The sequence below is a fragment of the Protopterus annectens genome, chromosome 11.part0 (genome assembly GCF_019279795.1).
Source record: "Protopterus annectens isolate FY-2018-M chromosome 11.part0, PAN1.0, whole genome shotgun sequence".
NCBI lineage: Eukaryota > Metazoa > Chordata > Ceratodontiformes > Protopteridae > Protopterus > Protopterus annectens.
Window position 1 is genome coordinate 214831110 of NC_056745.1, and position 22067 is coordinate 214853176.

General features: G+C 41.4%; 1 protein-coding gene across 2 annotated transcripts in view; it reads left to right on the forward strand.

Moving 5' to 3' along the window:
• The window catches only part of CCHR11.PART0H3orf20 (chromosome chr11.part0 C3orf20 homolog), a 2050812-nt gene that overhangs the window by 515592 nt on the left and 1513153 nt on the right, over positions 1–22067 (forward strand). For both annotated transcript variants that reach the window (XM_044087635.1, XM_044087636.1), the window contains exon 4: positions 18023–18639. In XM_044087635.1, the coding sequence (XP_043943570.1) occupies positions 18023–18639 (617 nt within the window). The remainder of the gene's footprint in view (positions 1–18022; positions 18640–22067) is intronic.

Consider the following 22067-nt stretch of genomic DNA (forward strand, 5'->3'; position numbering starts at 1 on the left):
CGAGTTTCAGAACCGAAGTCTTCAACTTAAAGCTAAGTACCCCATTGGGGAAACTTTCTCTTGCTCCTTACCGATGTCAGTAAAAGTTATTAATTGCATTACTTGTGGAAAGCAAATACCTCATAAAGATTTTCATCTATACTGTATTCCTTGCCTAGGCCCTGACCACCATGTACCTTGCTGTCGGTTTTGTGCTTTATTTAATCAGCGTACTATCCGTCGTCTGTACATTTTTGCCTCTAAATATTTAGGTTCTCGGTTCAATTATCCAGAAATGATGTCGGTTAGCCATGCGACTACCGGAATTTCAAAAAAACGCAAAGATAAAGACAGAGACAGGCCGTTGAGGTCCAAAACTGCCGACGACGCTTCTCCTAAGCCAGTCGCCATTTCGCCGGTACTCAGGAGGCACTTTCGCAGCCCATGATACCCGCTACTTCTGACTCGCAGACCTCTACTGAGACCCATTTGGAGTCCGGTATGCCGCGAGATACGTCATCTATGGAACCCGCGGATGTCTCTACCTTGGATGGGCCCGGAGCCGCTGTGCAGGCAATAGCTTCTGAGGGTGTATTCAGGCCTACAGACTTGCATATCAAACCAACTTCACCTTCAATACTAAGGCCTAAATCTCGATCTGTGTAAAAAAAAATGACGCCCAGGCCACATATTCAGGCCCCCCATGCCTAAAAAACAAATGATCAAAATGGCTGAAAATCTAATTACTCTAATCGGGGGTAGTCAACCCCCCCCCCTCCTTCTAAGAGGCCTAGGCATGAGCTCGACTATGAATCTTCTGATCAGGATTCTGTTTCTTCTGACTCTTCTAATGACCTGGATTTGTCCATACCTACTTATGTGGATTCTGATGCAGAGGATTCCATTCCCTCTGCTTCCCCTCCTGAGGATTTCTGTTTTGATGAAACTTTACATACCTTATGGGAGCATTTCCACTGGGAAAGTCAGGAATTCTCTGATTCTAAAAAGAGGCTTAGGGATTTTCTTCTTTTACCTCAGCATAGGCCTTTGGCTATACCTCCTGTACTAGACATTGTTGATGATGTGTTTTCGGAATCCAGTATGGCTCCTGATTCCCTGCCTCCACCTCCTTGTAAACCTGACAGAAAATACAGAGTTCCTGAGTCCCACAAGTTCCTTTTCAAAAATCCTGTTGCAGATCCTGAAACTATTTTTCAAGGGCCTAAGGGCGTTAAGTCTTCTACTGCTAAAAATCCTCCCCCGTCTGATAGAGACTAGGGCACTGGATAGATGGGGTAAAAAGGTTTATACTTCTGCAACCTTGGCTATCAGGGCTTTAAACTGCCAATTTCATATGTTAAAATATCAACAGCATATTATTGGACTGCTTAAACAGAAAATTTTGTTGATTTTTGACTGTGTGGAAAATAAAGATTTACAGGATTTATTGTATTCTGCTGAACAAGTTGGAAAACATACTTTGCAATGTGGTTTTGATTCTTTAGAGGCCTCTTGCAGGGCTGCTGTTACTGGCTCTGTGCTTAGAAGGCATGCTTGGCTTAAGGAGCAATCTCTGCCTGATCATGTTAAAGCAAAGTTGTTGGATGCTCCTCTAAATCAGGACCGCCTGTTTGGCAATAAGGCTGAAGAAGTTTTAAAAAAGATGGAAGATAAAGCTATATCTATGCAAACTGTAAAATATTTCTTACAAGTGCAACCTCCTAGATTTAGTAGACACTGGCCTAATAAGAATTGGTCCTTTCTAGCACCTTCCAGATCCTCTCAAGCCAAATCCAGACACACCAAAAGCACCAGGTTTCAGTCCCAAGGGACTCTCAGACCTAAGCAATGGTGGAGCCTCCATTTCCAAATCTGGAAATAAAAAGACACCCCCCTGTGGTAAGCAGTCTCAATGACTTTCCTTTAAAATTACCAAGCGCTTACCTTTTAGCTGCCCCTTTGGAGGAAAGATTGCTCTTCATGCAAAAAAAATGGGAACTCATAACCCAGGACAAATGGGTTTTAAATATAGTGTCCCAAGGAAACAGATTTCATTTCCTCACATTGCCAACACCAAATGAATGGCCAGACCTGCCCCCAAATCAGTGGGCAGAGGCTCAGAAACAAATACTTTCCCTCTTAAACATGGGGGCTATTCAGGCGGTACCAGAAGAGGAAAAGGGACAAGGATTCTACTCCAGGCTCTTCCTGGTGCCCAGAAAAGACAAAACATGGCGTCCAATTCTGGACCTGTCTACTCTAAACACTTTTCTGGACATTTCAAAATTCAAGATGCTGACTCTTCACCAGCTACTTCCTATGCTAGGCAAAGATGCCTGGTTGGCAACTCTAGATTTAATAGAAGCTTACCTGCATATCCCATTCAGGAAATCTTGCAGAAGATACATACGCTTCAAAGTAGGCTACTTGCATTATCAGTTCTCTGCATTGCCCTTTGGCTTGTCTACTGCGCCCAGGGTATTCACAAAGTGTCTGGCTCCAGTAATTGCATTTTGCAGGCAAAGAAATATTCAAATATACCCATACCTGAACGATTGTCTAATTCAGACAGAAAACCTGGCCATGCTTCTAAATCATCTGGCATTTGTAAAAAGGGTTCTAACTTGTCTAGGGTACACCATAAACGAAAAGAAATCACAACTGGTACCCTCCCAACAAATTACATTCCTGGGTGCAAGCTTGAATACAACTGCCCAGATGGCTTTCCTCATGCCAGAAAAGCAAATTCATTTGGTAACTTACTTCAAACAAGTGGCCACAAAAACCCTGCTATCTGCAAGACAAATACTGCAAGCCTTGGGGTTCATGGCTTCTTGCATTCTTCTAATTCCATATGCAGAACTGCATATGAGGAAACTTCAGTGGTACTTAAAAGGTTTATGGAGTCAACATTGTCACAGCCTGGAAACAATGATTCCTATCATACCTTGCCTACGCCTGGAGTTCCTATGGTGGGCAGACGCCTGCCACCAAAACAAGGGGCTACCATTCACACTTCCCCCTGCCACCCAATCCCTAACTACAGACGCATCAGACTATGCATGGGGGGGGGGCTCACCTGGCAGGGAAGTGCATTCAGGGCAAATGGAACCCAAATCAAATGCACCTACATATCAATCAAAAAGAAATGTTAGCTGTACAGAATGCTTTGACAGCCTTCAAGGACTACATTCTTCCAGGACAACTAATGGTAAAGACGGACAACACTACGGTTATGTGGTACATAAACAAGCAGGGGGGTACACATTCCTTCCCCCTCTGCAGACTAGCCATGGCAGTGTGGAACACGGCCTTGAGCTACCAAGTGCACCTACAAGCTCAATTCCTGCCAGGAAATTTAAATACACTGACAGACAGACTAAGCAGAAATCTCATGGACCCACACGAGTGGAGACTGGAACCATGGATTTTCAACATGGTGACAAGCAAATGGGGGAGCCTAGACATAGATCTTTTTGCCTCCCCACAGAACTATCAGTTGGACAAATTTTGCACAAGGATTTCCCCACAAAAAAGCCTGGAAAGTGGATGCTCTGTCCTTCAACTGTAAAAACCTATCAGTTTACGCCTTTCCACCTCTGCCACTACTCTGCAAAGTTCTGATAAAAGTCAAACAGGACAAACCAAGAATGATTTTGATTGCTCCAAACTGGCCACGCCAACACTGGTATTCGCTCCTGCGCAGTGTGTCACAAATGTCACCATGGCACCTGCCTCAGACACCTTCCTTACTGTCTCAGCAGGAGAACCAGATTCTGCACCCTCAGCTCTCTACATTGAACCTTGCAGCTTGGCTAGTCACTTAAATTCACCCTTAGCATCCCTCAGCAAACCTGTGATGGATGTCATCTTGGAGGCGAGAAGGCCTAGTACTAGAAAATCTTATGCTGACAAATGGAAAATATTCTGTGCTTGGAATCAGTCTCAAGGAATGAGCACAACAGCGCCCCAATTTGCCTCAGATTTTACAATGCTTAACTGAGATGCTTCACAAGTGCCTGTCTTTTTCCTCCATTAAAATCCACGCCTCAGCCATTTCAGCTCATTATAACACAGAACCTCCCCTCTTCTCTCATCTTCTGCTCAAGCAGTACCTCAGAGGGACCAAAAACTTGAGACCACCCAGGAGAGCTCCAACTCCTGCCTGGGACCTTAATTTTGTGTTGGAGAAACTCACTCTACCTCCTTTTGAGACAGCTGCTACTGCAGACTTAAAATTTCTTTCTTGGAAAACAGCCTTCCTTCTAGCAATCACTTCAGGTAGAAGGATATCTGAGTTACAGGCCCTTATGGCAGTGGAGCCTTTCATCATCTTTTATGCGGACAGGGAGTCACTCAGGACCAATCCATCCTTCATGCCCAAGGTGGTATCCAGTGTGGCTCTTAATCAGTCCATTCATTTGCCAACTTCTTTTCCCAATCCGAAAAACAAAGGGGAACGGATTCTGCATTCATTGGATGTGCACAGACAACTTAGATTCTACTTGGACAGGACTAAAATGGACTAAAACTCGAAGAAAATCTGAACAACTGCTGGTAGCATTTGCTGCAGGGGCAGAGGGAAAGGCTATTTAAAAACAAACCACTTCTAAATGGATAAGCCATTGCATTCATTTCTGCTTATAAGCACCATGGAAAAACTATCCCCCAGGGGATCAGATCTCATTCCACCAGGGTTGCATCTACTTCTGCAGATTTTCTCAGAGGTGTTCCTGCCAAGGATGTTCTAGAAGCTGCTACCTGGAGTTCATTTCATACTTTCACCAAGCATTATCATTTACCAATTTTCTCTAAATCCAGAGCTGGCTTTGCCACTGCTGTCTTGCTGGTCCTAATGCTGTATAAATCCATCCTCCCAACCATAGCTTTGGGAATCTAACCAAATGTAATGACTGCAACAGTGAAACATGAAGAACATAGTACAGTTGTGTACACTTACCATAAATGTAGATGTTCGAGTGTATTCACTGTTGCAATCCTGATTACCCTCCCTCAAGCCCCCTGCTTTTTCTCTGACTATACCTCTACTTTCTATAACTATGCTTAAAAGCCTTTTTGGAGTATTTGCTTTTGGTTGGAGGTATATTTTTGTGTTTTAAATTTTATTTTGCTCCCCATTCGGGGGGCACCTGACATCTGGGGCAAGAAAAACTGAGGTAATAACATCGGCTGCATGTTTTATACCCCTGACGACCTGACATCATGGAAGAAGGGACAGCATCCGACGCAGGACCCAAGACTTTGTTAATCAGGCCGAATGAGGGCAACCTGCCAGCAGATTACCCAAATATAATGACTGCAACAGTGAATACAACCAAACATCTACATTTATTGTAAGTGTACACAATTGTACTTTGCCTGCTACAGCAAAAGCCGTGGTTCACAGAGAGCTTACAAAGCATCAAATGGATCTCATTGTTGAAAGGTATCAGTCAGAAGTGTACAAAAAAATTTCCACAGTATTAGATATACCATGGAACACATTGAAGAAAGTAATCAAAAAGTGGAGAAAATATGGGACAGCATTGATGTTGCAAAGAACTGGATGTCCCTCCAAAATTGATAAAAAGACAAAACAAAAACTGGTCAGGGAGGCTGCCAAGAGACCTACAGCAACACAGAAAGAGCTGCAGGAAATTCTGGTAAGTACTGGTTGTGTACTACATGTAACAACAGTCTCCCATATTCTCCATACGTCTGGCCTATGTGGTAGTGTTGCAAGACATTAGCCTTTTCTTACACAGGAAAACATCCAGGCACAGCTAAAATTTGCAAAACAATACATGTTCTGTAGTCCTATCTCGCCTTCATTCTTACATATGTGTTCAGAGCCGATCCTCGGCTCCGACTCAGCCAATTACAAAGCTTGAAGTCTCTCAGTTGGCTCGTGGCTAGGTAGGTATCCCATAGTGCACTAGTAAGAATCCCAAGATCTCGTTTGCCACGTCTACGAGTTCAGAAGTGCTCTGTTTCTTGGCCATGGCTAAGTTGGCTTTTTCTTCATTATTCTTGTCTATAGTGATCATTTTTATAAATATTAGTAGCTTAGTACAAATAGCTTAATTGTTGTTATTATAGTAGTAAAGTAGTTAGCGTGTTTTTTGACTTTGACTTTTTGCAAAGTTGTTGTTGAAAACTTCTTGGCCGTCGCTTCTGCAGGCCCTTTTTCTTCTGAGTGGTATCCCTTCCTTGGTGTGCTAGTTTTTTGCTATATTTAGATATCTTAGGAGTAGGTCCATATTTGGGTTAGGGCCTTTTTTCTAAATTTGTGTTTTTGACTAGAATAAGTAATATAAAACTAATAGCTGTGTACCGTGCTCCTTTATTAACTCTTATTAGCTAGAACTATTAGTTAGTGTTTGTTGAATTATTGCAATTGCTGTTGCAAATTCTTGACGTAGCTTCTCCTCTGTTTACAGCTAGGTCTGTTTAAGTTAGAGGACGTAGTCCTCTATTTCCTTCTCTAGTGTGTTGTTTCCTCAGCAGGGCTAGGCCCGTTTAAGTTAGAGGACCTAGTCCTCTGTTCTTTGCTCATCCTTGTGTGTTGTTCTTGAGCAGGGCTGGGCCCATTTAAGTTAGAGGACCTTGTCCTCTCTTCCTGCTTTTCCCTCCTGTGATTGTGTTTTTGTGACAATATGTCTAAGGAATCAAAGGATCATAAACCTTCGGGTTTTGAAAAGTGTCTCAAATGTTCTCAAAAAATGACTGACAGACATAGTATTTGTGTTTACTGCCTCGGATCCATACATCTTCAGGAGACATGTTCCTTGTGTCACTCCTTTATTTCTCGGGTTCTCCAGGAAAGGAAGAACAAATTGATCCTGAAAGGTCTCCTTAAGCCTTCCTTTGAGGAAGATTTAGCCAGCTCTTCATCATCGCATTCTAGGTCTCCCTCTTCTAAAAAAGGGAAGGTCAAGTCGGCCAAGAGACATTCTCCCACTACGGCTGTTTTATCTGGACCTCCACAAAAAAATTTCAAAAGTGGACAAACCTTCTACCTCTTCGGCTCCACTGTCCTCGGAGCCGGTCGAGGTTATTATCGACATCGACACTCCAGTATAGGCCCCAAGATTTTCGGAGCCGACTACTGAACACTTACCTCGGAGCCGGTCTAGAGAATTATTACCGGTCTCCTCAACTCTCAGATCTCCTATTTTGCAGAGATCTAGATCACCTACTTTGTCTTCCAGATCCTCCAAGAGTCTTTCTGAAGAGGATGTAGAGGGAGTAGTGCTTAGACTCTTGAAGTCGGCGCTAGCTAATTTGTTGCCAGCTCCAACCCATTTGGTTCCAGAGCTGTCTAAGGTCATACTTCCTGTTTCTGTTTCTTCTCCAAGCCATGTTGGTTTTTCGGAGCTAGAGCAATCGGTGCCACTTGTTGTGGAACCGTTGGTTCCAGCACCTCTTTTGTCTGTCTGGGAGCCGAGTTCTGCTCCAACACCTTCGGCCCATCCTTGGTATCTAGGAGCCGAAGCTCACCTTTTGGCCCTGACAGGGACGCTTGGACTCTAACTTCCTCAGTTCCGAGCCTACCTCTCGATGCATCGGCTTGGTTGAGCTCGGATCCTACATCTATCTTGGAGCCGATCGCTTTGGAGCCAAGGGGTACTTCCATTTCCTCGGAACTGGGGGTGTCTTCGGAACCGGAGAGATCTGCCTTTGAGATGATGATGAGGAGCGTGCTGTCTCCACACAAGGGTACCAATGCTCTTCCCCCTGAAGCACTGATCTTTGTCTCTGCATCATCTCTCTCTCTCTTGATAGCAGAGAACTGCAGTCTCAGGTCCCCCCATTGGGTGGCCCCCAGTCTTCTGAGACCTCCCCAGAATACCCTTCTGAGGAGCCTCCTCGGAAGAGAACTTGCAAGAGGAAGCATGTAGACTCCCTTGATGAGTCCATCACCTCTGACACTGACCTTGAGGAGTCAGAAGGGTCCCCTAGGTTGTCCTATGATGATATCTCCTTCGTAGATATCCTAGAGATCCTGAAACTTCTGATGAGGAGTCAGTGTACCTGAAGGCTTTCAGGTCTCAACTTTCAGCCTCTTGGCGTGTCTCCACCTTTTGATGAGCTCTTTTATTTAGTCAGTTGAAAGGTGTGGGAGACTCCTGATACCATGGAACCAGTCCCCAGAAGGACCAACAAATTTTTTTCAGCCACCAAAGAGAAAGAGTTTGACTAAAGGTGTGCCTGTAGATGCCATGGTGGTGGCAGCAGCCACAAAGAAGGAACTAGCGGAATCTTCCTCATCTGTCCATCCACCGAACAAGGAGTCTCGAACGATGGATAGATATGGGAAGCGTATCTTCTCTTCAGCAACTTTTACACTCGGATCGCTGAATTACCTCACCCATTTCACTAGGCTTAGCATGAAATTGGTAATGACTGGCTCCCAACCGGAAGCATAAATGACTCCTTGATGCTCTGTCCATTTTTATGTGGTAGTACGCATCTTGGAGGTCTATAGAGCACATCCTAAAGGAGCTAGGATATACACTCCAAGGTACCTTAGCTGAAGGAGTCCCTGAGAAGGTTACTGCTCAGTTATCTACCTTAAACTCCATTGTTAACTTCTCCATGAGGCTGATATCTTATGCAGCAGATGGAGTGAGCAGGGCAGCGGGTTCAGGCATTTCCCTTAGGAGACACTTCTGGATGCGCTTATGTAACTTTGCGGAGCCCTTCGAATCTACATTTACCAATGCCCCCTTTGATGGTTCCTCTCTGTTTGGACCAAAGGTAAAAGATACACTCACCAGGTGCGGCTAGGAAGGAAAAACTCTCTCTGCTGTAGGAGTACATTTTTCCGTCCCTTCTAGACCATACCCTAAAGGTCAGAGAGGCAGGAAAATGTGGTTCAAGAAATCTCGAGAGATTTTTTTCTGGATGCACAAGGTGATTCCTCCTTCGGAGGCAGAGAAGGAGGAAGTAATGGTAGACAATCGCCCTAGAGGCAGGTGGGGGGTCCGCAAAACCAGGGTGGCCGCGATTCCTTTTGTGGATGTCCCTATCAGCACTCCTGAAGGGAGGCCCGACTGCACTTCTCTGGAGCCAGTGAGGGGTCGCTTATCTCTGTATCCAGAAGCCTGGCATGACGTCACCCAAAACAAGTAGGTACAAAGAATAATTTCCAGAGGATACTCCATGCCCTTCTCTTCTCCACCTCATCCCACCAAGAAAATCCCAGATGTTCCACCCAATCACAGGGATCAAACAACTATAGGAGTCCAAAAGTTGCTTCAAAAGAGAGTCATCCAAACCATCCCCGTAGACCAGATAGGATTCGGAACTTACTCCAGATTCTTCTTTTTAGTGCCAAAACGAACAGGGGACTGAAAGGTCCATTTTGGATCTCAGCAAGTTAAACAAATCAGTGAAGTCGTCCAAGTTCCGAATGGTAACAATGCAGTCTGTACTCCCTCTGTTAGGGAAAGACAACTGGATGTGTTCTATAGACCTCCAAGATGAGTACTACCACATAAAAATGGACAGAGCATCGAGGAGTCATTTATGCTTCCGGTTGGGAGCCAGTCATTACCAATTTCATGCTCTGCCCTTTGGTCTCACCACAGCCCCCAGGGTGTTCACCAAATGTATGGCGGTAGTAACGGCTAACTTGAGACGTCTTGGATTCCAAGTGTTTCCGTATCTGGACGACTGGCTCCTGACTGCCACCACCAGGCACCTACTTCTACAAGCCAGGAATTCAACCATCCAAGTCTGCACTTAGCTAGGGATTACTATAAATTGGGAAAAGTCTGACTTGTTACCCTCTCAATATGTGACTTGTATAGGCACAGAAATAGACACAGTTGCAATGATGGCTTGCTTTCCTTCAGACAGAGTGCAAAATCTAAGACAACAAATATACAGCCTGCTTCCCCAACACAAGGTCAAAGCGAAGACAATGCTCAAACTCCTGGGAACCATGGCCTCTACTATAACCCTAGCTCCGTTAGCCAGGCTACATATGATAATTCTTCAATGGCTACCCTTTTCCCAGTGGTCCCTTCAGCAATTGCCTCTGTCTCATCCCATTTTAATAATGGAATCTTGCAAAAAGGACCTTCGCTGGTGGATCCAGTCCAATCAACTAACGATAGGAGACTATTCATTCCTTGCCCAACCCATTGCTACTGTGACCACAGATGCCTCCCAGATAGGGTGGGGGGGCATTATCTAGGAAAGACAGTCCAAGGCACATGCAAGAACATAAGGCTCACTTGCATATCAATGTTCTAGAGATGAGAGCAGTGCTACTAGCGTTGCAAGCACTTCACGACTTTCTTCCTCTAGGGACAATAGCAATTCAATCAGACAATAAGTCAGTGGTATGGTATATAAACAAACAAGGAGGAACCAGATCCTACCCCCTATGTCTAGAGGCTCTATGTGTTTGGCAGTGGGTGATATCTTCTCAATGCTTTCTAGTTGCAACGCATATCCCGGGGAGAACCAATGTGATAGCCGACAAGCTCAACAGGGCAGTCTTGATGCCTCACGAGTGGTCTCTGAATCAGAAAGTCATGGAACAGATTTTCCACAAATGGGGACAGCCTTGCTGCGATCTGTTTGCCACCCCAATGAACACCAAATGCAACAGCTACTTCACCCTTACCCCCCCCCCCCCCGGGGGGAGACGCAGAGAGATGCACTTGTCCATAATTGGCCCTCTGGACTTCTTTATGCTTTTCCTCCCTTTCCACTAATATCAAAGGTTATCCAGAAAGCAAAGACTTTGGGAAGCAGAATGATTCTCATCACTCCTTACTGCCCTCATCAGATTTGTTTCCCCTTTCTCGGGCCTCACCTTCTGGACGATCCATGGACTCTGGATCCAGTACCAGACCTTCTGACACATATGTCAGGCACCTTCCACCCCTGTCTCCACATCCTCAACTTGACAGCGTAGCTGCTCCACTTCCATCCCTAGTCAGGCTTCATGATTTCTCCTCTGCTGTTACACATATCCTGACGTCTTCTCACAAGCCTTCTATGAGAAAATTGTATGCTAGCAAATGGAAAAGATTTTCTATCTGGGCACGAGAATAAAACATAGATCCTTATACAGCCCCCATTCCCTTGGTGTTAGAATTTCTAACCAAACTTTTTCATCAGGGAATCAGCTGCTGCTATAATCAAAGTTCAATTAGCAGCGATCTCCAGTTTTCATTTGGGACAACACAAACCTAATCTTATGGCTCACAGATTGTGTAAATCCTTTTTGAAAGGCACTACCTTGCTAAGACCCCCCCCCCCTTTCAAGAACCTGCATCTCCCTGGGATCTAAATTTTGTTCTGTCCAAACTTACTTCCCCGAAGACCATTTTTCTAGTAGCCATCACATCCGCCAGAAGAGTGTCAGAGTTACAAGCACTGTCAGTCAAACCTCCTTACTTGATTTTTCATAGAGACAGAGTTTCCCTTTGTACAAATCCGTCCTTCATCCCCAAGGTTTGTTCTCAATCTAATATAAATCAAACTATTGAACTGCCAGTCTTTTTTCTTAATCATTCAAACAAAGTGGAATATAAGTTTCATCAACTTGATGTTTACAGACAGTTAAGGTTCTATCTACATAAAACCAAGGAGCATAGGAGATCAGACCAATTGTTTGTATCTTTTTCTGAGTCAAGAAAAGGTATGCCAGTCTCCAAGATAACGTTATCAAACTGGATTTCAAATTTTATATCTTTTGTTTACTCTTCTAATGGCAAAGAACTCCCGTTTAAAGTTAAAGCTCATTCTACCAGATCTGTATCCATATCTGCTGCCTTTCAAGCCAGAATTCCAATTGATAGCATATATGCAGCAGCAACTTAGGCTACCCCTCATGCCTTTATTACTCATTACAAATTGGACTTGCCCTCCAGGGGTAGAGCCTCCTTTGGTTCCATGGTTCTTAGGAGTATATTCCCTTCAGCCGCCTGAGAAAAAGGTGCTAGGGACGCTGTCCCATATGCAAGAATGAAGGCGAGATGGGACTACAGAACATAAAAAAGTTATGTACTCACCATAATGTTCCAGATTTGGAGTCCATCTCGCACTTCATTCTTACGAACCCACCCACCTACCCCCGTCCATATATCCTTGGAGGATCTGCTGACAAGATAGTATCTATCGTCCTTAAAGCAGAGACCTTTCATCTTTGTCGTTCCTTGTGGAAATACCTTCTGTCACTTTTTTAGACAGCAGCAAACAAGATCTGGGCATTCTTAATAGTGTACTATGGAATACCTACCTTGCCACGAGCCAGCTGAGAGACTTCGAGCTTTGTAATCAGCCGAGTTGGAGCCAAGGCTCACCTCCGAACCCATATGTAAGAATGAAGGGCGAGATGGACTACAAACATGGAACATTATGGTGAGTACACAACATCTTTATCAAGTCTCCCAAAAACATGTGGGAAAATGTATTATGGTCTGATGAGACCAAGGTTGAACTTTCTGGCCACAATTCCAAAAGGTACGTTTGGCACAAAAACAACACTTCGCATCACCAAAAGAACACCATCCCCACAGTGAAGCATAGTGGTGGCAGTGTCATACTTTGGGGTTGCTTTTCTTCAGCTGGAACTGGGGCTTTAGTCAAGGTGGGGGGAATTATGAACAGCTCCAAACACCAGTCACTTTTGGCCCAAAACCTTCAGGCGTCTGCTAGAAAACTAAAGATGAAGAGGAATTTCACCTTTCAACACGACAATGACCCCAAGCATACATTCATATCAACAAAAGAATGGTTTCACCAGAAGAAATTTAAAGTTTTTGAATGCCAGAGCCCAGACCTTAATCCAATAGAAAATCTGTGGGGTGACCTGAAGAGGGCTGTGCACAAGAGATGCCCTCGTAATCTGACAGATTTGGAGTGCTTTTGCAAGGAAGAGTGGGCAAATATTGCCAAGTCAAGATGTGTCATGCTGGTAGACTCTTACCCAAGAAGATTGAATGCTGTAATTAAATCAAAAGGTGCTTCAACAAAGTATTAATTTAAGGGTGTGCACACTTATGCAACCAGCTTATTGGATGTTTTTTTTTTTTATTTTTTTATATTTTTCCCCTAACAGATTTGTTTGCTTTTTAATTGAATTGTACAGGTTATAGGTCACATTAAAGGTGGGCAAAGTTTTGAAATGATTTATTAAGGTCTCGTTTTTATATCACAAAAACATGGCATTTTAACAGGGGTGTATGCACTTTTTATATCCACTGTAATATAACAGACTTACTATATTCCCTGTCATGTTTAAAAAGGGAAAGCAAAGACTGAGCAATCTTTGTAGTGCTGGAGAATGACAATTGTTAAAAAGAAAGAAAACCTGTATGTAATGAATAATGCATGTAAATGAAAAACATTAAGATGGTTTCTTTTCAATTAATGTATGTGTGGCTATGCCATAAGTGAAAATGTAGTAAAGGTGAAAAAAGATAAGTGGTGAACAAATCTTTCCATTATGCCTAGTTTGTATCAGAGTTATATTGAGCCACTCTAACCATCTCCTTAAAAAATAAGGAAAAATAATCGTACACACTCTGGATGTCTGTAGGTAACTCAAATACTATATTGACAGGATAAAAACCATCAAGGTTGCTAATCAGCTATTTATTTCCTATGAATGTAGGACAAGGAGACAATCTTTTGTAAGTGGTTATCTCATGATATTGCTTTTCATTTGCCTGGAAGTATCTTGTTAAAGTGAGACTTGTCAGTGCCAATTTTACCAGGGCTTTGGATACTTCATGGCATTTTGGAAAGGGGTGAGGTGAATTCTAGAAATATACTGGAGGCAGCAACATAGTCATTTCAGCTCACCTTTACCAGGCATTACAAACTAGATTCTTTATGTAGGTCCAGAGCAGGCTTTGTTAGGACTATTCTCCAAAGGCTCCTAGACTCTCATTCTTCTTCCTCCTCCCTTTCTTTTTAAACTTTGGTATTCATCCTATACAGCTTTGGCTGCTGCAATAATGATCTAATGCTAGTACAGTTGTGTAAGTAAACTAACCATAGCATTAGATGTTTGAATAAATCACTGTTGCAGTAACCACTCCCTCCCTCCTTCTTCCTTCCTTTGCTTTGTGCTTTTTGCCAGGGTGCAGATTTAGATGTTTTCCTTTTTTCCTAGCACATATTTAGCAAGAAAGCTCTAAAGTTTTGGTGCCATAGGCATTATAATTTTTCTTTTCCTCTGATGTGCAATTGCTAGAGTGCATGTAAGGTGCCCTAAAGCTTTGGAAGCTGGCTGTCTGGTTCAGTCCTTGGCAGGATGTCCCATATAGCTTAGGCTACAGCAGCAGTGATCTAATTGAACTTCTACTTTTGTGGCAAGTGTACTTACACAACTGTACTCTCTTTCTTTCTTTCTTTCTTTCTTTCTTATACCACCAATTCTTTGGTCCATTTGATGGGCTCAAAACTTTCTCTATGAAGAAATACTTTAACATATAGTAGTTTGTCCCTGAGGTCTGATGTTTGTACCTACTCTTCAGCCCTGTTCTTCCTGTCTGGGGTGCCTCATTTATATTTCCCCAAATATGGTCTTGAGCACCCATATCATGTCTGATTTTTCCTCTCTTGAGTGCTACTTTCTCCCACTTCCTTGCTATTGTTGCTGTAGTCCAGTCTTTTTCATGACCACCTGTGTCTCCTGTGTTCTTTTCATCATCTGTCTCAGCTAACTGCTGTTCTGCCTTTACTTTGTGCCCCTTCTTTTTGTTATCTCTTGCATCTCTCACTTTCTTCCATCTCCTCGTTTTTTATGGGTCTGTTAAATGAACAAACGATCATAATGTCGAGTACAACATACTCAAAACATTATGATCCTAAGTTCAAAACCTTGAACCCTGAAAAGCCCGAAACAAACAAAATCGAAAGAATTTGTTTGTCCCACACTTCCCCTGCACTAACATACAAAACACACACATACAACCAAAGCATACAAACCCCTACACACTCACATCATTCAAACACTAACACACCTACACAAACACACCTACTTTTAAAATAAAGTGGGGGGCTTCGTCCCCACACCCCCTGATGTCAGAGGCTGTGCCCCCCACACCCCCCCTAACTAAATATACTAACTCCAAGATCGCTGTACATTGGGGAAAGGGCAATTTCCCAGTAATTGCAACAAGCGATTACCGGGAAATTGCCCTTTCCCCAATGTACAGCGATCTCGGAGTTGGTATATTAAACTAAGCAGCCTGTGATGTAGCCATTCCAAACAGTGTAGCGTGTCTACGTTACACGCTACACTGACTGGGATGGCCAACCAAAACATTTCGGAACTCCAAATTTCGGCATTTGAAGTGTCCGATTAAACGAACGAGCGATCAAACATTGTCGAGTATGTTGTACTCAACATTTTGATCGTTCGTTCATTTAACATAGACCTGTTTTTATTTCCTGTCTCTTTTATTTCTTGTCTCTCCTGTGTCTTCCTGCTTTCGTTGTTTGTTCTATACCCTGCCTTTCTTGTCTGTATTCCTCTGACTGCCTCTGCCAGTTCATCCTGCATGTTCTTGTCTTCTCACGTTTTCCTCTTTGTCCTGTCTCCTGACCTACTATAGCCCTCATCTCTCCAGTATTTCTTTACCTGTTAACCTCTGACTACCTAGCTCACTTCCATCTTTAGCTTGCACATTCTTTCCTGAAGCTCTCTCATTGTCCTGCATGCTAATTTCCTTCTCTTTCATTAATTGATTCCCTGCCTGTTTCCTTTTTCAGAATTTATAAGCTCATTGCTAGGCCATTCTTTCTAAAGTGTTTGTGTTATGCCTTACAAAATACTAGACAGGTTAATTAATACTTAGGTAGCAGATTATCACTTAACCTGTAATCTGTCTGATCCACAGTCTGTAAAAAGTGTCAGTTTTGTATTCTAAATGGGTGTCCAACATGTACTTTTCTTTGGTGCAGACAAGTAGTTGTGTATACTCTGTCAGATGCAGTCCACAAAGCGCATGGTCTTTTGCTTCAGCTCCACTTTATAAGTTAAGAAGTGACACTTTGAGGTAGGATTCAACTGTATTTTCTCTTGTGTACAAAAGATGTTTGTTCCTTACCTTAAATTGTCATGTCAAAAGTGAAATAAATAAGGGCTGAAACATTTTGTCTTGTTACTTCAAAAGTTAAGCATATGAAAATCACAACAGTAGGCATAGAATAATGTTTTACATAGATTTACTTTATATATGAAATTAAATCTGCAGTCAACAGATCTAAAACATTATGCTGTTACAGTCTGCAAGGCACCAGAATCTGAAGTGAAAGCCAGAAGCTGTAAACCCGCAAATCTAAACTGAAAACCAATCAGTTCTTAATATGCAATTAATTTTGAAGTTAAAATAAGTGAAATAAGCAATTAATTTTGAAGTTAAAATAAGTGAAAAAAATAGTTGGCCTAAAAATAATATATTTTAAATATTATACAGTAAGTATAATACAGAAGTTAAATCTTCAAATCAAAGCCACTGTATAATTAGCTGGTGTCTTTAATTGTAACTACATTTATCAGAATCATACTTATGCCAGTTATTTGAGGAAAAGAGAAAAAAATATATAATGTATGTGTGTGTGTGTGTGTGTGTTATATATACACATATATATATATATATATATATGTGTGTGTGTGTGTATATATATATATATATATATATATATATATATATATATATATATATATATACACACACATATATATGGTTTACTATTAAAATTTCGAGTTCGGAATGTACACCTATGAATTATTCGAACTACAGATGTTCGAATAGTTCATATGAGTACATTGCAAATGTTCAAACATTATATTTGCGAATGCCCTGTACATTCGCAAATATTAATGTTCGTAGGGATGTACAGAGATTGCGGTACAGTGTGATTAGGGAAATACATCCCTTTCCTCACTGTAGTGCAATCTCAAAGTTGGAATATATAGTTGGGGGGTGTGGGGGGTGCAGGGGGGGCTTGCCCCCCTTCATAAATGGGATGTTAGTTGTAGGAGTTTGGGATTTACGGCAAGGGTGGCATTGTCATTAATTGCCGTAAAATGTCGAAATTGACATTTTCAGCAATTACTGCAGATTTACAACTAACTGAACAGTCATAAATCTGCAGATTTGACATTAATAGTCGACATTTAGGTACAACATTTATTTTGAGTTTCATAATTTTAATAGTAAAAAAAAAATTATGTATATATATATATATATATATATATATATATATATATATATATATATATATATATATATATATATATGGGTCTACTTTGATTCACTGAAAACTCATTTCGCTGACTTTCAAAACACTCACACCAAATCGCTGAAAGCTCAAATCACTGAAAACTCTTTTCACCGAATCACATTTCACTGAATGTAACTACTGTTGGACAAATAAAATGTAAATGCCCTTTTCCCCACTGTAGTGCGGTCCTTAAGTTAGTATATATAGTTAGGGGTATGCGTAGCCCTCCACCTACTTTTGGTTTTATATTGTTAGCTTTCAGTGAAATGAGATTCATAAATATAAAAGCTAAATAGGTGGGGGGCTACGCCCCCGCACCCCCCAATATGGGAAGCTGTGCCCCCCTAACTATATATACTAACTCCAGGATCGCACTACAGTGGGGAAAAGGGAATGTACGTTTTACTTGCCCAACAATACTTGCATTCAGTGAAATCAGTTTTCAATGATTTGAGCTTTCAGCAATTTTTTGAGGATGAATTGAAATTCAGTGAAATGAGTTTTCAGTAGACCTATATATATATATATATATATATATATATATATATATATATATATATATATATATGAGAGACCGAGCGAGCAAGGGAGAGATTTTATTTTTGAAAAAAAATATATATGTGATGCATGGAATGTTATTTATTTTGACACCTAGTTTAGCTAAGATTTTGCTTTTTTTTCAGCTTAATTTAAATTTATATTTAAATCAATATTTGATAATATTAATCAGTAAGAATATTTCTTTCTCAACTTTCATTTTTGTCCGTGTTTCAAACAGCCTTGGTAAACACAAAAAGCTGACTTCTGAGCGAGTGTCTGTAGAAGGTGCTGAAGATACAAGTAAAAATGGTGCCACTACAAAAGTGAAAAATGTGACTGCTCCTGGAGTAACTCTCACATCATCCTTGCTTCAGAATGAAGAGGAAGGTGCCATTGAGGATCAACCAAAGCCTTTGGAGGCTCTGTTTGCTGTCCCACCAGATGAAGATATTCATATGACACCATTTGAAGAATACAAGTGTGCTGCTCCAGCTTTACTAAATGACGTCCACGCAGTGTTGGAGCAGTTTGCAGACTCTTCTGGGATTTTTCCACAAGGCCTTAAAAGTGTTTTGAACTGTGGTTGGGCAGAGCTCATACAAGGAGCAGATAATGCCAAAAAGCCTGTGAACTCACAATCTTGTAAGAGCACAAAGCATCACAGAGCTTCGGTTTCTGTGGATTCGGACAAGCTGCTAGCGTTGACTGATGGGATTGTGGAACAGAGCACAAAAGGAAAAAGTAAAAACAAAAGAAGAGTCACACTGGTAGACAATCTTGCTGATAAAGGACGTCAGGATCAAGATAATACTCAGAGTAAGCCTTCTGGCACTACTGGAAGTACAAAAGAGAAAGGTAACGGACATTTTTTTGTATGCGTTTTTTTGCCAGTAGATTTTCCCTAAAATGTATAGGAAATGAGATCAAGGACATCATTCAGAGATAAGCTACATATTGGTATGAGGATGGGGTAAGTGTTCTACATTGCTAAAGGTAGATTGTAACAGCACATAGAAAAGTCTTCATTATACCTTCACTAGAGTCACTGTAGTTCACATATGCCCGGTAAGTAGCAGTAACCTTAGTTGTTGGGTTTCCCAGCTAGTTAGCTGCATTTCCATGTACCTTCTCACTTTTCTCTACTATGGAATGGGTTTGAAAAAGATTTGTCAATATTCTCATATTAAAGTAATGAATAGATGGAATTGTAGTACTTGGAAATGTGGAATTAAAGATTAAAGATTGCAGTAAAGAAGAACATGGCAGCTTACAGACACTAGCTAGAATGCAGACTCTAAAAGGAAAACTATATATGTATATACAATTATATATATATATATATATATATATATATATATATATATATATATGTGTGTGTGTGTGTGTGTGTATAGAAAGAGGAAAGTTAGGTTTTGGACAGGACACATATATATCTGATTTTAATAGTGTAGAAATATCCTTCATGAAACAGTTATGCCATATACTTTGCTTCTTAGAGCTGTATAAATAAATAACTACGTGCCTCTCCAAACAAAGTACTGTTGCATAGCATGATGCCTTATACACTATAGTAAATGTGGGGAATCACAACAATGGAATGTCTATTTAAATTCACTATAAGTCAACCCTCAAGGATTTGAGTCTTATAACATTTCTCACCTTGCAGGTAATTTCTGCATCATTAGGTTACCATGTCTCTATAGTTTTACACAGTACAGTTGTAACTTTCCTAGTGCAGCTACAGTCAGTCATGTGCTGAGGAAATGGCAGTAGGTACAGTTTGCCACCATAAATGGAAAAAGTATAATCACAGTGGTAGACAGGCTTACTGAAGAAGGATGGTAAGGTTTGCTACCCATCTTGAAATGTGACAGTTAATCAGCACATGCTACATATTGCAGAAGAGAAACTGGTCTCTGAATTAGGCAATACTGCCGGATTGTCTGTTGTAAAGTTATGGCATACAGATGGCCTCACCATTATGCAGTCCATCTGTGTATGAATCTCTACATAGTCAGTGTTATTCTGCTGTGCTGCCTTCTCGTCACATTGTAAGGCACAGGTGACTTGCATCTTACTGCTCAGTGTTGTGGTGATGGAACTTAATTATCTGTGAGCCATGAACTCATAATACCATCCTATAGTAGCAGTCACTAAGGTGTATGCAGGTGTAAGCCATTCACTGTATTGTGAGGTGGGAAAATACTTTCATGAGTCCCAACACTTTTAAACATATTATTTAATGTAGTCGTGGTAACATCAATGAGACCAGACTAGTGTTGCCTGTTTAGTAGTCTAATTCTTTGAAGGTGTCAGGGAAATAAGTTGTACTTTTTACGTGTTTATTAAATCTATTTAAGATAAGATTAACATGTTTTATATTTTGACACCACTAAAAAGCAACAAGTCACTTAAAGTAAGATTACAGAAGACCCTGAATAGCATACATTTAACAGTAGAATACGGTGCAGCTTGGTGTATTAAATCAAGGAGATGACTACACTGAAAATTTAACTTGGTGGGTGATGATGTAGGCTAAAGTCAGAAGCTGTATTTTAAGTTTTGCTTTAAAGGCCACTGAGGAAGAATTCTGCTTCACCAAGAGGGATAAAGAACTCCATAGTGTACTTTCTACAAAAAAGCAGTGTATTTTTGCATTAGTTAGTGTTGCTTTCCCATAGCTCCAGGGTCCTGGATTTAACTATGGCCTCTAGTTACTGCTCTTTTGGAGTTTGCATGTTCGTTGTGTGTCTTTGTGAGTTTCTTCTGGTTGCCTCTCTACAGAAGGCATATTGTATTTCATAAGGCATGTACAGCTCTCCTTACAGACTTTAATTGTCATCCTGCATAAACCTATCTATATTCATGTCAACTGATTCCAAACAATTGTGTACCCAGCAGCAACCCCTTACTATTTCCTAAGTTCCTGTTTCTGTTAGTACTGCTAGTGATCTTGACTATGTTACCTGAGAGAAGTCCTTTCACTGTCGGTGAATTGCATCTTTCCTTGCTGACTTAGTTTCTTGTTGTACCTTTACAATATAACTCTAGTCTATGCTTAACCCAGACAAAGGGCTGCCATTCAACAGGCATCCCATCGCAGAGGCAGACATACATCTAAGCAGCTCCATATCAAATAGGAGGTGTCACAAACAATGGTGAAGTAAAAGGATGAGCCTGAAGACTTAGAACTAGATCAGCACCCAGCCTGCAGTCCGTGATGTTCTCTTTGATTTTGACTCACCAAAAAAGGGGATTTCATAGGAATGACATGGATATCCTAACAACAGGTGCAGAAACTAGATGGAATATCCTAATTGCATACCAGATTCTCAATATCAGCAGGCTGCAAGCTGATAGTAGTCTCACACCTGGCATGCATGATGATTCAAGCTGCCCAAAGCATACATCCATATTCCATCTCTAAATCACTATTACTATCACTTACAGTTTACATTTACTGAGCTGCACATTGGCAGCCATTCATGGTCTTTTCTAGCAAGTGCACGTATCCATGTCTGGATTTCTTTGTCTATGCAGCTTGACTGAGTGTTTGCATCACAAATTTCTTCCACTGAATTTCCTTATTGATGGTTTGCATTGGAGGGCTGTGCAACTAAGATTCTTCTTGATCAGTAGCCTTGAATCCGTTTAATTCACTAGCATTGCCCTACCGCATACCTCACCACTGTCACACTACCCTTGTACATATCTTGTACCAGTCTTGCATAATTCTCTGCCACTCCAGTCTTCCTCATACAATACCACAGCTCTTCTCTAGGCACCCTGTCATGTGATTTTTTCTAAGTCCACAAAGACACAATGCGTCTCATTCTGACCTTCTCTATACTTCTCCATCAATACCCTGAGAGCAAACGTTGCATCTGTAGTGCTCTTTCCTGGCATGAAACTGTACTGCTGCTCACTAATCATCAAGGCTTCAAGACGTCCTTCCTTTGGTTCCACACTCTTCAGACCAAAGGTTAAGGAAACTCTCACTAGGTGCTAGTAAGATAGTAAGACCCTCTCTTCCATTGGAATCCACTTCTCTATTATTCAGAGAACCTTTAGGAACCAGTATGGTGATAAAAAGATACTGTTCAGAAAATCTTACTAGTTCAATCAGAACACTCCAACATACAGGTCTTCCTGAGGCAGAGGGAGAAACAGTTTTAGTAGATGTAACCGTAGAGGTAGAGGCAGTCCACAAAATCAGAGATTTCTCAGTCCCTTTTCCAAGAAATTCTTCCAGCACTCCTGAAGGATTGCCTGACTGCTGACCT